Raw genomic sequence first — 16,686 nt, 5'->3', positions numbered from 1 at the left:
ATACGCAATACCAAACGAAGTTCACTAGTATAGAAAACCTTTACAGCATCTGGGATATTTCCAAGTGTCAAAAGGCATTTCAAAAGTTATTTCACAGTCATTTCTTACAAGTCAGAAGTCAAACTTTAAAAGCACCAGGTAATCTGCAAACTTTCCTCACCAGCAATGAACTTCTCATTGTTTATGGCAATGAAATGTTTTGGTGGTAAGGGGATTAGTCACAATTCACGTTGTGAGCTAAGTTACACATGGAGTGTTGGATGTACAATGCCCATGACATTATAAAATGAAATATCATTCAATTTACTACAAGAAACATGACAGAGATCCACTGTTTACTATGTTTTAGTACAGGAAGATATCCTTCCATAATGGAAATTAATAAACCAGTTTGTGTTTTTTTCATATCATAGACAGCTTCATGATAACATTGACTGATGCCAATTTTGTATTTCCAGATTCTTTAAAACTGAATTCCAATTCTCAAACTGTTAGGATTTGAATCAAATTTTCTAGATTACTAGTCTAGTAAAATAACCACTACACTAACATACCCTTGCTTTCAAAAACTTCTTCTCCCCCAAACCATCTTTTCAATTGAACAGTTTATTCATTGAAAGTGGATTACCATGAGTCACACAAAGCTCTAGAAAAATACTTGAACTAATAATGAATTCTGCAACATCCTAATTCACCAAAATCATAACTTTCAAGGCCTCAATCCAAGATAAATATGAACCTTTAAAACATTTTTTAACCCAATTACCTCCAATGCATTCCTGGATTTTGTACTGATTCACTACCAAAAAAATTGTTTTTCTACCAAGTTTAAGGAAATAACATCCTGAAATTTCCCATAGTTTTCTTACCAAAAATCAGGTTTGGAGATGAGTAAATACATGGAATTCTATAAGTGTTATTCTGAGGTCACTAACGTGGTGTGCATCTCTGGACCCCATTTTTGACAGGAGCAGAAACTGAGGCTGTACAATTTCGATTTTCTTTAATGGGACTGTGAGGACTATATTCTTTACACGCCAGCAGATGCAAATATCTGTTCCTGCTTATGACTGGAGAAAGGACAGCAGGGCACTGAGTTACCCAACTGATCGTCCCCTGAAGACTGAAGTCATCAAAAGGCCAACTCAGGTCACACACTAAGGCATTGTTTACTGATGCAAAATTGCAACTGCTCCCCTATGCATAATCTCCAACAATATTAAATATACCACCACAGTGGGAGGTTAGCAGGTAAGCCGCAATAAACATGGGTTCTTCAATTTTACTTGTGGCTTAAAAAGCACACATCTAGGGCTTAAGTGACAGTCTGATGTGACACTGTAAAAGTGGTGTCCATAAACTGCAAATAACTGTAGGCTGCCATTTAGCTCGATTTGACCCCTTTAAATTCCTTTGCTGTTCTTTAAGTTTCAATAATGTTCAAAATAAAAACAACTTTTTAAACACAAGATTTTTGGCCTTTAGTTTTCCTGCCAGTGATTTTTTTTTAAACTTTAAAACCTGCAACACTTGGGTTTTCAAATTCACAATTAAACTGGTTTTAAAGGTCCTTAAAGGTAAAGTAACAAGAAACTACCAGCTCTCAGCAAGAGTTTTTGAAAATGGTTTTGAACAAATAACCTAGTCATTTAATCTTGGGGGTGGTTAACAACTTTTATGGTTCATGTTCACTGACACTTCACTAACAGGCATCCAGTAATCTCCAGAGGTAATCAAGTCATTATAATCACTGCTATTTTAGAACTCATGCATTTCGTCAAGTAACTAAAAAAAAAAGTTCCATTTGGGCTTAATGTCACATTATAAAAATGTTTGCATTCGTAATGTCTTAATGTTCAGCTTGTTTTCAACAAACAGTACAGGTCTAACAGTTGCCATGGAAATGGTGACATTCTATGAGCATACATTCTAGTCATTATTCAGACCATTCTGAGACAATGTTAGAAAACATTCCTGAGCAACCTAGAATTCTATAGAGATTGAACAGTGCTTTATTTTTTCTCCCTTAAAATGGAAGTTCCCCAACACTAAGCAAAAATCAATTTGTAAACACATAACCTTCGTGAGTGACACCTTTGATGGAGATCTACCAGTTTACCAGGAAAACCTATTCTAAATAATGGTCCACATGTGACCTTGGCATTCTGAAACAGAATAAATTGTTAAGAAACCATCCAAATTTTATATTAGGGCTTCACCACAAAACAATCAGCCAAATTTCATCTTTGGATAATCTTGTGATTGTATGCTGCCAAAATAATTATGCATCCAATTCTCCAAGCTGAAAATCAGTAGCACAAAGGGAAGAGAGCGGGAGTCACTTCTACCCCTGCTTCTCCCACCAATTTCTTCATGGGTTTTAAAGCCCAAAGCAATTTATATTATTGACAATTCAGGGGAGTATGAAAAAGTGAAGTTAACTAAAGTCTGTATTGAATAACCATCTGAAGCAATATTATTAAGCTAACGCTACCAGACATGCATGCAACAGACATTAGTCAGAGTTAAATACACTAAATGAATAAAGATACTATTTTAAGAGCGAGCCAAGAAAAATCAGCCAACATAAAATTTTATAAAATTGCCAAAGTTTGATATTAGAAATTCATATGTTCAAGGACAAGACGATCACAAAAAAATTGCCATATATGATGGACTTCACTGAGAATAAAAAGATCACTGCTACATTATATTTTTTTTAAAAACATTAACCTGCATCAGCTGCAATAATGGTTTAGTCCTCAGTACGGCAACCTGCCTGAGAAATGTACTTGTTTTCTACATGACATTTAGATGAATTTGCTACCTCTAGCCTCAAATATAAAAATCCAGCCAATAGCAGGAGGCTGTGGGCATAAACACACTGAGCTTAAATCTATCCTCAAAGGCTTAGTTCTAGAGTAGGCATATGTGTTGTTGACTTTCCGGAGTTCTACACTAGCCTGAAGTTACATCACCTTAGCCCATTACTACAAAATAGTGGATTAACAAAGAATGGATTACAATTATTATACACATTAGAAATTGTGCGCTAAAGTAATCCTGAAGTTGAAGTTTCATCCAATAGTGAAATTATGATGGTCAGTAACGTTAAAAGCAAAAGTAATCTTTTCTTCCAGGAACAGACAAATATTCTATTGGACACTAGTTTCTCCGTTTGACTTGGGTTCACTTTTTTTTTAAAAAAAAGCATGCTGTGTTGCTCACTACTATTCTCGCGAAAATATTCTGCTAGAGTAACTAATCGAATCAGAGATAGAAAGCAGAATGCTGATGTTTGTTCTGCCTTTGAGTAAGTAAATACCACTTTTGTTTAACATGGCTCTAGTAATTCAGCTGAGTTACAGGTGACTATTGAATTATCATATTGAACCATAGAAAAGTTACAGCACAGAAGGAGGCCATTCAGCCCATTGTGTCTGAGCCAGCTAAAAAAAAACTAGCTGCCCAATCTAATACCACCTTCCAGCACCTGGGTCCATAGCCTTGCAGGTTACAGCACTTCAGGTGCATGTCCAAGTACCTTTTAAATGAGTTGAGGGTTTCTGCCGCCACCACCGATCTGGGCAGTGAATTCCAGGCACCTGCCACCCTCTGGGTGAAATAGTTGTTCCTCATGTCCCCTTCAATCCTTCTTACCAATCACCTTAAATCTGTGCCCCCCCCCACCGGTAATTGACCTCTCCGCTAGGGGAAACAGGTCCGTCCTGTCTACTCTATCTAGGCCCCTCAATTTTGTACACCTCAATTAAGTCACCCCATCCTATATTGGTCAAAATAAATCCAACAGTCAGTACTGAAACCCACATGAAATGAGCAAACATCAAAAATCGGTTTCCCATCTCTGATCAGAATTAGTTATAAACTCATGGAAAGATTACATTTTCTTGAAAACATGCTTCTCAAAGGATCATGTAATTCTCAAAGGATCATGTAATTCTCAAGGTTCAAGAATGCATACCAAGTTAAAACAGATCCACACACTTGTATGTAAATTGCCAAATTCTTTTCAAAACTATATGTGTTTATAGTAATCTTGTTTCCTTCCTGCAATGAATATCAACTGAATTTCCCATAGCAGCACTGCTGGAAGTTCAATTTAAAAATATAAATCAATGAACAGGACAGCCTCAAATTGTTTTACAAACTCACTGACCAAATATAATCAACAGCAATCTAAACTAAACCAAGTCTCCACTGTGAACTGAAGATTAAGGGTACCTTTAATGGTCCTTGGTTAGAACAGAATTTTGCAGCTCTGGATCAATTACAGACAGCAAGAGTTAATAATCACTTCTTAATCAAGGACTGGTCAAAGAGCCCACAGCCCTGACTCTCCTGTCATATGTTAAAGCCAGCATTATAATAGTGGCCACAGCAGTGGAAGATCAAAAAACGTGGCAAACTGATAATGCAACATGAATTGGGCCTATTGCTTTCAGAGCAGATACAAAAGCTTGCAGTTATATAGCTTCTTTAACAGAGGCATAAATTGACCAAAATGGATACTGAGGGATGGCCAAAAACTTGGTCAAAAAGGTAGGTTTTAAGAAGGGCCTTAAAGTACAGGACGTGTCCCTTCCGTATCTCCAATGGCGTGAAGCAGGGATGTGTGCTGGCCCCAACCCTATTTATCTTTTTCAGCATGAGGCTGCAGCAGGCAACGGAAGACCTTAAGGAGGTGTTTATGTATGCTTACTGAGGAAGGCCGTTTCAACCTCCGGCGTCTTCAGACTCACACAAAGACACAAGAAAAACTCATCTTTTCGCCAATGACTGTGCTCTCCTGGTCCACAGTCAGTCAGACCTGCAACGTATAACACATTTTTACGAGGCGGCACAACTCTTCGGACTAAAAATCAGTTTAAAGAAAACTGAAGTCCTGCATCAGCCTGCACCCCAGGAAGATTATAGACCACCAAGCATAGTCATCGAGGGAATGAGCTGAATGCCGTCAAGCAATTTACTGATTTGGGGAGTGTCATCTCGTTTGATGCCACCATAGATAAGGAAGTGGACAACAGGCTCTCAAAAGCAAACAGTACATTCAGCAGACTCTACAAATGTGTGTGGAGCAACCACAGTCTCAGAGTACAGACAAATCTCAATGTACAAAGCCATAGTCCTCACCATCCTTCTGTATGGCGCAGAGTCCTGGGTCCTATACCACTGTCATGTACACCTTCTAGAGCGCTTCCATCAGCGCTGCCTCCACAACATCCTCAAGATCCACTGGCAGGACCGCATCTCAAACATTGAAGTCCTGGAAACAGTGATCACCACCAGCATGGAGGTCATCTTCCTGCAAAGCCAACTGCATTGGGCGGGTCACATTACCCAGACGGACAACAGTTGCCTGCCCAAGAATGTGCTGTATGGAGAGCTGACAATGGATAAAAGGAACAGAGGGGCCCCATACAAACGATTCAAGGACTCCTTGAAGTCCCTCTCTATATGCCACATCGACCATCGCCAGTGGGAAGTGCAGGCCATGGATCGTGATTCCTGGAGATGCTACATCAGGAGGGTTACAGCCAACTTTGAGGCTGAGCAAAAGAGAAAAGGGATCCAATTGCCCTCAGCAGCGACTACACCTTCACTTGTACCCACTGTGGGAGAATCCGATCACGGATAGGCCTGACTAGCCACCAGCGGACCTGCAACTGATGACTACAACCGTCCCAAAATCTTTGTCTGCAAAGAAATGCCAAGAAGAGAAGAAAGTGCAGGACGTGTAGAAGCACAAGGATTAAGGGAATTAATTCCAGAATGACGAGGCATGGGGCATCACTGCCAATGAGGTGATGAAAGAGGCTGGGGTCAAAGGAACGATGATTTGAGGGGGTTGTAGGATTGGAGCAGGTTACAGGAGATAGGGAGGGGGAAGGTCATTAAGGGATATACCACAAGAGTTAGAATTTTAAAATTCTTAAGAGTTGGGGGTCCAGGAGCCCATACAAGTCAGCAAGCACAAGACTGATGGGTGAATAGAACTTGGCAAGCAACAAGAAAAGGGAAGGAGAGCTGTGCAGAAGCCAAAAGTTATGAAGGTGGAAGACAAGAGGCCAGCAGAGTATAGGAATTGTGGAGTCTAGAGGTGACAAAAATATGAATGAGTGCTTCAGCAGCTGATGGGGAAGAGGCAGGGGTGGGCAATGATAAACATGGAAGTACAGAGGCACTGTCATGGAAGAATTGAGAGTCAGAGGCTTAGTTCAGGGTTGAATAGAACACCAAGGTTGGGGGTAGTCTGATTTCACCAGAGTAAGTGGCAGAGGACAGAAATGGAGTCAGCAGAAAGGATATTGAGTTTTTGGTGGGGATCAAGGACAATGGGTTCAGGCTTACCCAAGTTTAACTGGAGGAAACTGTGGTTCATTCAAAACTGGATATCAGAGAGGCAGTTTCATAGCATACAGATAGTGAAGGGGTCAAGAAGGGAGATGGAAAGAGTTGGGTTTCATCAGCATACACATGAAAACTGAGGTCATGAAAGGATAGCATGTAGATGTGAAAGGGGACAGAGCAAAGCAAGATCCTTAGGAGCTTCCAAATGTAATAATGCAGAGATTGAAAAAAGTCACTGCTGAAGATAATTATCCAATGACAGCCAGAGGAAGAGGAGAACAAAGTACACTGAGCTGGACAACAGAAGAGACAAAATGCAGGATGTGCAGTCAACCATGTCAAAAGCTGCAGAGGTCAAGGAGCGAAAATGCATCACGAAAGGATGTCATTTATGACTTTCATTAGGGCCTTTTCCATGCTGTGGCACAAGAGATGCAAATTAAAAAAAAAAATAGTGCATTTCACCTCAGGATGTTCCAAAGCCAATGAAGTACTTCTGAAGTATAATCACGGTTACAATGCAGAAAACATCTTTGGCCTCCTTGTCTCGAGAGACAACGGGTAAGCGCCTGGAGGTGGTCAGTGGTTTGTGCAGCAGCGCCTGGAGTGGCTATAAAGGCCAATTCTAGAGTGACAGACTCTTCCACAGGTGCTGCAGATAAAATTGGTTGTCAGGGCTGTTGGCTCTCTCCTTGCGCTTCTGTCTTTGTTCCTGCCAACTGCCGAGTCTCTTCGACTTGCCATGCTTTAGCCCCGCCTTTATGGTTGCCCGCCAGCTCTGGCGATCGCTGGCAACTGACTCCCACGACTTGTGATCAATGTCACAGAACTTCATGTCGCGTTTGCAGACGTCTTTAAAGCGGAGCCATGGACAGCCGGTGGGTCTGGTACCAGTGACGAGCTCACTGTACAATGCGTCCTTGGGGATCCTACCATCTTCCATGCGGCTCACATGGCCAAGTCATCTCAGGCGCCGCTGGCTTAGTAGGGTGTATATGCTGGGGATGTTGGCCGCCTCGAGGACTTCTGTGTTGGAGATACGGTCCTGCCACCTGATGCCAAGGATTTTCCGGAGGCAGCGAAGATGGAATGAATTGAGATGTCGCTCTTGGCTGACATACGTTGTCCAGGCCTCGCTGCCGTACAGCAAGGTACTAAGAACACAGACTTAATACACTCGGACTTTTGTGTTCTGTGTCAGTGCGCCATTTTCCCACACCCTCTTGTCCAGTCTGGACATAGCAGAGGAAGCCTTTCCCATGCGCTTGTTTAATTCTGCATCGAGAGACAGGTTACTGGTGATAGTTGAGCCTAGGTAGGTGAACATTTGAACCACTTCCAGAGTGTGGTCGCCAATATTGATAGATGGGGCATTTCTGATGTCCTGTCCCATGATGTTCGTTTTCTTGAGGCTGATGGTTAGGCCAAATTAATTGCAGGCAGCAGCAAACCTGTCCATGAGTCTCTGCAGACACTCTTCAGTGTGAGATGTTAATGCGGCATCGTCAAACAGGAGTTCCCTGATGAGGACTTTCAGTACTTTGGTCTTCGCTTTTAGACGGGAAAGGTTGAACAACCGGCCACCTGATCTTGTGTGGAGGAAAATTCCTTCTTCTGAGAACTTGAATGCATGAGAGAGCAGCAGGGAGAAGATCCCAAACAGTGTAGGTGCGAGAACACAGCCCTATTTCACGCCACTCAGGATTGGAAAGGGGTCTGATGAGGTGCCGCTATGCTGAATTGTGCCTTTCATATTGTCATGGAATGAGGTGATGATACTTAGTAGCTTCGATGGGCATCCAATCTTTGCTAGTAGTCTGAAGAGACCACTTCTGCTGACGAGGTCAAGGGCTTTGGTGAGATCAATGAAAGCAACGTAGAGGGGCGTCTGTTGTTCACGGCATTTCTCCTGTAGTTGGCGAAGGGAGAACAGCATGTCAATGGTGGATCTCTCTGCTCGAAAGCCACACTGTGCTTCAGGGTAGATACGCTCAGCCAGCTTCTGGAGCCTGTTTAAAGCGACACGAGTGAAGACTTTCCCCACTATGCTGAGCAGGGAGATTCCACAGTAGTTGTTGCAGTCACTGCGGTCACCCTTGTTCTTATAGAGGGTGATGATATTGGCATCGCGCATGTCCTGTGGTACTGCTCCCTCATCCCAGCGCAGGCAAAGCAGTTCGCAGAGTGCTGAAAGTATAGCAGGCTTGGCACTCTTGATGATTTCAGGGGTAATGCCATCGTTCCCAGGTGCTTTTCCGCTGGCTAGAGAATCAATGGCATCACCGAGTTCCGATTTTGTTGGCTGTACGTCCAGCTCATCTATGACTGGCAGAGACAGGGTTGCATTGAGGGCGGTTTCAGTGACAACATTTTCCCTGGAGTACAGTTCTAGGTAGTGTTTCACCCAGCGGTCCATTTGCTTGCGTTGGTCAGTGATTGTGTCCCCGATTTAGATTCGAGGGGGGCAATCTTCTTGACGGTTGGCCCAAAAGCTCTCTTAGTGCCATCATACATCCCTCTGATATTTCCTGTGTCAGAGGCCAGCTGAATGAAAACATAGTAATCAATTTATGCACAGCAAGCTAACGCAAACAGCAGTCAAGTAAGTGACATGATCATCTGCTATGGGTGAGAGTTAGCCATGGGGGAAGTACCCTGCTGTTCTTCGAGCAGTGCATTGGGATCTTTTACATGCACCAACAGACAGGTTTAACACAAACAAAAACATAGCATCTCTAACATGTAGCATTCCTTCAGTACTGCACAGAAGTACCAGCCTAGATTACAAGTCCAAGTAAAGAATTGCAGGAAAGTTGGGCACAAATCTGGGAGGTACAAATTCTCATTCTTTACTGCTGCTCCGAAAGCCCCATTCTAAGTTGCCCGAGATATCTCAGCCATTACAGCACAGGTGGAGGCCATTCGGCCCGTAGAGTTCATGCCAGCTCCCTGAAGAGGAATCCAATCAGTCCCATTCCACCGCTCTATCCTCATAGCCCTGCAAGTTTATTTCCCACAAGTTTTCATCCAACTTCCTTTTGAAATGATTCATCGCCACAGCTTCCAACACCCTCGCAGGCAGAGTTTGCCAGGTCATTACCACTTGCTGCGTAACAAAGTTCTTCCTCACATTCCCCCGGCATCTCTTGCACAAAACCTTCAAATCTGTGTCCCCTAGTCCTTATACCATCAGCTAATGAGAACAGCATTTCTTTTTCTATCTCATCTAAACTGGTCATAATCTTATATACCCCCATCAAATCTCCTTTGCTCCAAGAAGAACCCCAGCTTTTCCCACCTAACCTTGTAGCTAAAATCCCTCACACCCTGGAATCATTCTGGTAAATCTCCTCTGCACCCTCTCAAGGACCCTCACATCCTTCCTAAAGTGCGATGACCAGAAATGGACGCAATACTCTAGTTGGGGCCTAACTAGAGCTTTAGAAAGGTTCAGCCTAACTCCTGCTTTTGTACTTAATGCCTCTTTTTATGAAGCCCAAGATCCCAAATGCTTTGCTAACTACTCTCTCAATATGGCCTGCCACCTTCAAAGATTATGCACATGAACCCCCAGGTCCCTCTGTCCCTGCACACTCTTTAGAACTATGCCATTAAGTCTATATTGCGGCTCCCTATCCTTTCTACCAAAATGCATCACCTCACACTTCTCTGTATTAAATGTGCCTGCCACTTGTCTGCTCCACTCAGCCAGGCGATATCCTGTTATAGTTGATTGGTATCATCCTCAATGTTTGCCAAACCTTCAAGTTTGGTATCATGGCAAATTTTAACATTTTACTCTGTATCCCAATATCCAAGTTATTTACATGCATCAAAAAGGCTGTCCCAGCACTGACCCTTGAGGAACATCTCTATCTACCATCCTCCAGTCTGAAAAACAACCATTTACCATGACTTGCTATTTGTCCTGAAGCCAATTTTTTTTTATCCAAGATGACACGGACCTTCCTATTCCATGAGCCTCAATTTTATTAACCAGCCTTTTAGGTGGCACTTTGACAAAAGCTTCTGTAAAATCCATATAGACAACATCCACTCCGGTCCCTTCATCAACCTTCTCTGTTACTTCAAAAAAATTCAATTAGCTTAAGTCAAGCACCATCTGCCTTTTACAAATCTGTGCTGACTCTCCTTAATTAACTCAAACCTCAAGTTCCTGTTGATTTTTTCCCCCCAATTGTTTTAAAAACCTTATCCACCATTGATGTTAAACTGACAGGCCTGTAGTTACCAGGAATGTCCTTACATCCTTTGTATAAGGGTGTCACATTTGCCAGTCTCCAATCCTCTGACAGCTCCCCTGTATCTCTGGAAGATTACATCAAGCCCTTCCACTACCTCAACTCCCACTTCCCTTAGCAACCTGGGATGCAAGCCATCTGGATCAGGTGGCTTATCCACTATAAACAAAGGAAGAATGTACTGGAAAGGCTGGCTATCAATTTTCTCCTCATCCATTACCTCCACATCTTCACTTCTACCAATATTTTGTCAGTATCCTCTTCCATTGTAAATACCGATACAAAGCACTCATTAAATATTCTAGCCTTGCCCTGCGTAAGCATGTCCCTTATAGGATCCACCCTGTCTCTTACTACCCACTTACAATTTTACATGCTGGTAGAAGATTTTATGGATTCCCTTTTATGTTACCTGCCATTCTATTCTCTCATTTCTCTTTGCCAATCTTATTTTCCTCTTCACTTCCCTTCTCAACTTATTGTATTTGGCCTGGTTCTCACTTGAAGAATTCACCTGACATGCATCATAGACCCTTTTTTTTTTTGTTTCATCAGATTCTCTATCTTCCTCATCATCTAAGGAGCCCTGGCTTTGGTTCCCTTACCTTTTGCCATTGTTGGAATGTACCCAGCCTGTACCCGAGAAACATCTCACCCTAAAAGATGACCCATCGTTCAGTTGCTGTTTTTCCTGTCAATCTTTGGTTCCATTTTATCCTGGCTAGATTGCTTCTCACCTCATTAAAGCTAGTCCTCTTTCAATCGAGAAGTTCGACTTTAGATTGTTTCTTTCTCTTCTCCATTACTAATCTAAACGTTATGATACGATGATCATTCTTACCCAAGTGTCCCAACACAAACACTTGGTCCACCTCATTTCCCAACACCAGGTCCAGCAATGCATTCTTCCCAGTAGGACCGAGAACATACTCATCATGGAAGTTCTCCTGAACACATTTAAGAAATTCCTCCCCGTCTTTATCCTTTACTGTATTATCTCAATCGATATTTGGGTAATTAAAGTCCCCCAATATCACCACATTATAGTTGTTGCACATCTGTGATTTCCCTGCAGATTTGCTCCCTTTATTTCTCGCTCACTATTTGTAGGCGTACAGAATACCCCCCAGTAGTTGATCATACCCCTTTTGCCTCTCAACTTTTTTTCTTTTACGAGATGTGGCATCGCTGGCTAGGCCAGCATTTATTGCCCATTCCCAATTGCTCTCGAGAAGGTCGTGGTGAGCTGCCTTCTTGAACCACTGCAGTCCATGTAGTGCAGGTACATCCACAGTGCTGTTAGGAAGGGAGCTCCAAGACTTTGACCCAGCAACAGTGAAGGAACGGTGATATAGTTCCAAGTTAGGATGGTGTGCGGCTTGGAGGGGAACTTGCAGGTGATGGTGTTCCCATGCATCTGCTGCCCTTGTCCTTTTAAGTGGTAGAGGTCGCGGGTTTTGAAGGAGCCTTGGTGAGTTGCTGCAGTGCATCTTGTGGATGATACGCACTGCTGTCAATGGTGGAGGGAGTGAACGGTGAAGGTGGTGCATGGGGTGTCAATCAAGCAGGCTGCTTAGCCCTGGAAGGGGTCAAGCTTTGAGTGTTGTTGGAACTGCCAGGCAGGTGGAGAGTATTCCATCATACCCTTGACTTGTGCCTTGTAGACAGTGGACAGGCATTGGGGAGTCAGGTGGTGAGTTATTCGCCACAGAATTCCCAGCCTTTGACCTGCTCTTGTGGCCACAGTACTTATATGACAGGTTCAGTTCAGTTTCTGGTCAATGGTAACCCCCAGGATGTTGATAGTGGGGGCTTCAATGATGGCACAAATGTAACATGCCACTTATCAGCCCAAGCCTGAATGTTGTCCAGGTCTTGCTGCATATGGACACAGACTGCTTCAGTACCTGAGGAGTCGCGAATGCGCAACGTTCAGCACCAATCAGCAAACATTCCCACTTCTGACCTTACGATGGAGGGAAGGTCGTTGGGTCTAAGAGACTACACTGAGGAACTCCTACACTATGTCCTGGGACTGAGATGATTGTCCTCCAATGACCACAAACATCTTCCTTTGCGCTACGTATGACTCCAACCAGTGGAGAGATCCCCCACCCACCCCCCGCTCCAATTCCCACTGACTCCAGTTTTGCTAGGGCTCCTTGACGCCACACTCGGTCAAATGCTGCATTGATGTCAAGGGCAGTCATTCTCACCTCATCGAGTTTAGCTTTTTTGTCCATGTTCAGTCCAAGGCTGTTGAGGTCAGGAGCTGAGTGACATAGAATGGAACCCAAACGGAGTGCCGGTGAGCAGGTTATTGCTGAGTAAGTGCTGCTTGATCACACTATCAATGACACCTTCCACCACTTTGCTAATGGTCGAGAATAGACTGATGGGGCGGTAATTGGCTGGGTTGAATTTGTCCTGCTTTGTGTGTACAGGACATACCTGGGCAATTTTCCACATTGTCGGGTAGATGCCAGTCTTGTAGCTCTAACCAAATGGATTCTGTCTTTGCCCCCTCAGAGACAGCCTCCCTTTCCAACGCTACAATGTCTTCCCTAATCAGTAGTGTTACCCCACCTCCCTGTCTTTTCTGAACACTTTGCATCCTTGAATATTAAGTGCCCTGTCCTCACCATTTTTAAGACATTTTCTTATTGCCACTACATCAGATTCCCACATAGCTATTTGCACTTGTCGCTCACTAACATTTCCTCAGCTTCTGCATTGGCCCACTGATTGTGCTCATCCTTGGTGTTTTCAATGTACATATCAATATGCCCTGCCCCCTCCCTTCACTGGGCCACAATGCTACCACGACTGAGTGGGACAGGTGGTGGAATGTATAGCTGAGCAGAGGGGCTTCACTAAGTTGCAATGTGCCTCCACAGAAATCAAGTTTCAGTCAAAGTCCATGCTGTCAGTGCAGTCATCCACAAGATGATCTTACATGGCAAGGATCTTGCTTGGGACTGAATGGATATTATGGAGGCAAATGCGGAGAGGCGCAGGGATTATTGATTCAATGCTAAGTGAGCTCAGATGCTTTTGGCGCACAACAGCAGCTTCAATATAGCAGCAGAGGAGCAGGAAAGGATGGAAATAAATCCAAAGAACCCAAAGCAGTGAACTATAGCAAACCAGGAGAAAGACAGGATCATTGCAAATGAGCGAGTTGGACGAGCACAGCTGTAGGGAGATGAGTAACATGCAAGAGCTGGGATACAGTTGGAGTTGGAGGAGTCAGTTCATCAAAAGCTGAAAGGAGTTCCGATGAGTGGAATCAGCAACCAAGGGAATCAAGCAGAAAGATCATTCAAAAGGAAAGGAACAGAATCCAGCAGGAAGGTATCAAAGCCAACTAGGCACAGAGTGAAAAATTCCAAGCACAGAAACAGAAAACAGAGCCTGTAGAAGTTAACCAAGTACAATAATACAGTTGGTCCAAAGAACATAGTCTCACTAGAAAGTGGCAAATTTAGACATTACAGTAAAGCCCAGAAATCAGAAGATCCGAATAACTGGAGAAGACGAGAGACCAAGGATGGCAATGGATAGATTTGCAAGGCAGAGGAGCTCAACAGGAATGTGCCAGCTCAGAAGTCATCTTAAGAGTCCATGTCATAATTAGGAAACAAATGAGATCCTGTCATTAGAGATATTACTATGAGATGTAGTAAGTAGCCCAGAAGGCTGCTCAGTGCAACCTTTTGTTAAATGTTTTAGCTCCTTACAATCTCTGAGAAACAGCAGCTACATTGCTACCAAAAGGCAATATAAAGAAAGCTCATCAATTAAAGCAATGGATATTTCACAACAGCGAAATGACCATTAACCGGCAGTATTTTAAAGAACAACAGGAATTAAAAAGCTGCAAAATTCCAGTCTTCAACACAAGTTCAGAGCAAACTATATGGACATCCTGTGGCACCAACTCTCAAAGCAAGTACAGCAATGACCAAACTACAAGTTAAAATAGGTCTGCTAAAACTATCAATTTACATTTGAATAGTGCACTGACGAACCAGTCTCATAGCATTCATACCAAACAAAAAAGGTAACCCCCTAATTGAATAGCAACTTCTCTAGAAATTACTTAAATTCCAGATGAGCTTAGTCTTTTTTTTTCCACAGTGCTTTTGGTTTCAACAGGTCATCCCTCTGAAGACTAATGCTCTTCTACCAGTGGCAAGAGTGATGCAACAAAGTCAAGGATAACAACTCAGTCACAGCATTGGAAATCAAAATATTAAACATGACTTGACTGATAGGGACAATTAGCAAAACTTTTAAATTATGCAAGACACAATCTTGGGAGTTTTGCATCACATCCCTACTTTGGCCTGGTAAATGTAGAGATTATGCATAATTAAAAAAGGATAAAACCAAACCTTTTGCCTTGCACCATCATCCATTTTGTCATTTCATTTCTCCTGCTTCCACTGTCACACCCTCCCCTTTCGTTCTTACCCCTTTTCTGTGCCTCAGTGCTTGCTTAAAACCTGTTGCATCTTTTTCCCCCAGTTCTGGTGAAAGATCATTGACCTGAAACATTAACTGTTTCTCCCTACAGATGTTGCCAGACCTATAGTGGTTCCAGCATCTGTAATATTTTGATGCTGTGAAACCCAAATATGTTCAGGACTTTCCACCTTATTAAAATGTGGAAACAACTTGGACCTGCAACGCATGGAAAGCCCCTATTAATACTAGAACAGAAAAAGGTATTGATACTTAAACCATTAAAAGAACTGACAAAAGAGCTAGCTTTACAAAGATTAAACTGTTGAAATTAAAAATTAACTACATTATTATGTATTCAGGTAAGAATGCAACGGATCACAACATTCAAGGTACCACGAAGAAACTCAACACAAAAACAATACTTATTAAGCCACTGAATACAAAAATCGAGGTTAGTATAAGTATTGGGTAAAATACAGAATAAAATATTTTGGTGTGCCCCCGCAATAAATGACCGACGTTTACCAAACCTGCTTAAACGAAACCAATCTTCCCACTCCACCCCTTTAGTGACTGACACGTCGAACCGTAGAGCTGTCACCTATTTTAAGGATTTTTTTTACGAACCCTTCGGGTGTTAATGTGTTATTTATTTACGACACACCAGTCACACGCTGAAATAAAATCAGCTTTATACCAACATACATCAGCCAGCGCATTGTGTTTCGACAGCGGTAGGCCCTAGCTGCAGCCTGAGACTCCAGTGGAGACGTAGCCCTGCCTGTATACAGTGCTGCTGGGCCGTCGGGAAGCCATGGACGCGGCCTGGCTACCGCTCGGGTTTTTTTTCTCTCTCTCAGGAATGCCGAATTGCGGGAGCTGAGTCTTGCCTGGTTTGGCGAGAGCGGAAGTGGGTGGGTGGGGTAAGAGAAAGGGAGGCGAGCCCCCCCACCACCGCTTTAGGCCGCGTCCCGCTCACTAACCTTGGGTCCCAGTCATTCCAGCGCTGCCGCTTGTTCAACCGAGTGCTCAGGGGTCTGTGGCTCATTACCTTCCCAACAACATGTCATCCGCCTTCGGAAGGTGCGCCTGCTACCCCAATCGGACCGAGTGCCGTGCCGTGCGCTGCGCGGCCAAGGCGGGCGTGGGACTGGAAACCCCCTCCCCCGGGCTGTGACTGCACTTCGAGCGCTGCTTTCCGTTCCGTGCGAATCCTAGAGCTGCGGCTCGGGCGGCGTCAGCGGCTTCTCTCGAGTCGAGCGGGGCATGCCGGGAGCCGCCGCGCGACCGGACGTGACGGCACTCCCGCCCCGCCAAGAGGTGTGAACACGTGTTCAACACAACAACAGTGGATGCTCACCATTTAGGGTAAGCTCTCTGAACCAGTGCTGGCAGCATACGTACTGACAGTTATTAATAACAATGGCAGGCTGTCAGCTGGCAAAGCCAGTTAAGCTTGGGAGCTGTGGCTGGAGGCAACCACCCTGTCGTACCTCCTGCAATGTCAAGAAAAGTCCCACTTTTAAGCAGGCCAAATGTCTAGCCCTGCAAAGATAAAGTATAAGTCCAGATTTTGCAGTAAAAA

At 43.6% G+C, this 16,686-nt stretch overlaps 1 protein-coding gene across 4 annotated transcripts in view; it reads right to left on the bottom strand.

Moving 5' to 3' along the window:
* The window catches only part of smg1 (SMG1 nonsense mediated mRNA decay associated PI3K related kinase), a 152,741-nt gene extending 136,383 nt beyond the window's left edge, over window positions 1-16,358 (bottom strand). Inside the window, exon 1 of one of the 4 annotated variants that reach the window (XR_010977399.1) lies at window positions 16,085-16,358. Coding sequence is in view for 3 of the 4 variants with exons in the window: in XM_068056197.1 (XP_067912298.1) it covers window positions 16,085-16,149 (65 nt within the window). In the remaining variant the exon portion in view is untranslated. Of the gene's footprint in view, window positions 1-15,806; window positions 15,935-16,084 lie in introns of those variants that run through there. The other 3 variants (XM_068056197.1, XM_068056198.1, XM_068056199.1) reach the window with 3 other exon arrangements.
* Window positions 16,359-16,686: the final 328 nt, after the last annotated feature.

This window comes from Heterodontus francisci, chromosome 24 (genome assembly GCF_036365525.1).
Source record: "Heterodontus francisci isolate sHetFra1 chromosome 24, sHetFra1.hap1, whole genome shotgun sequence".
NCBI classification, from domain to species: Eukaryota; Metazoa; Chordata; class Chondrichthyes; order Heterodontiformes; family Heterodontidae; genus Heterodontus; species Heterodontus francisci.
This window is presented reverse-complemented; position numbering and strand designations above follow the sequence as displayed.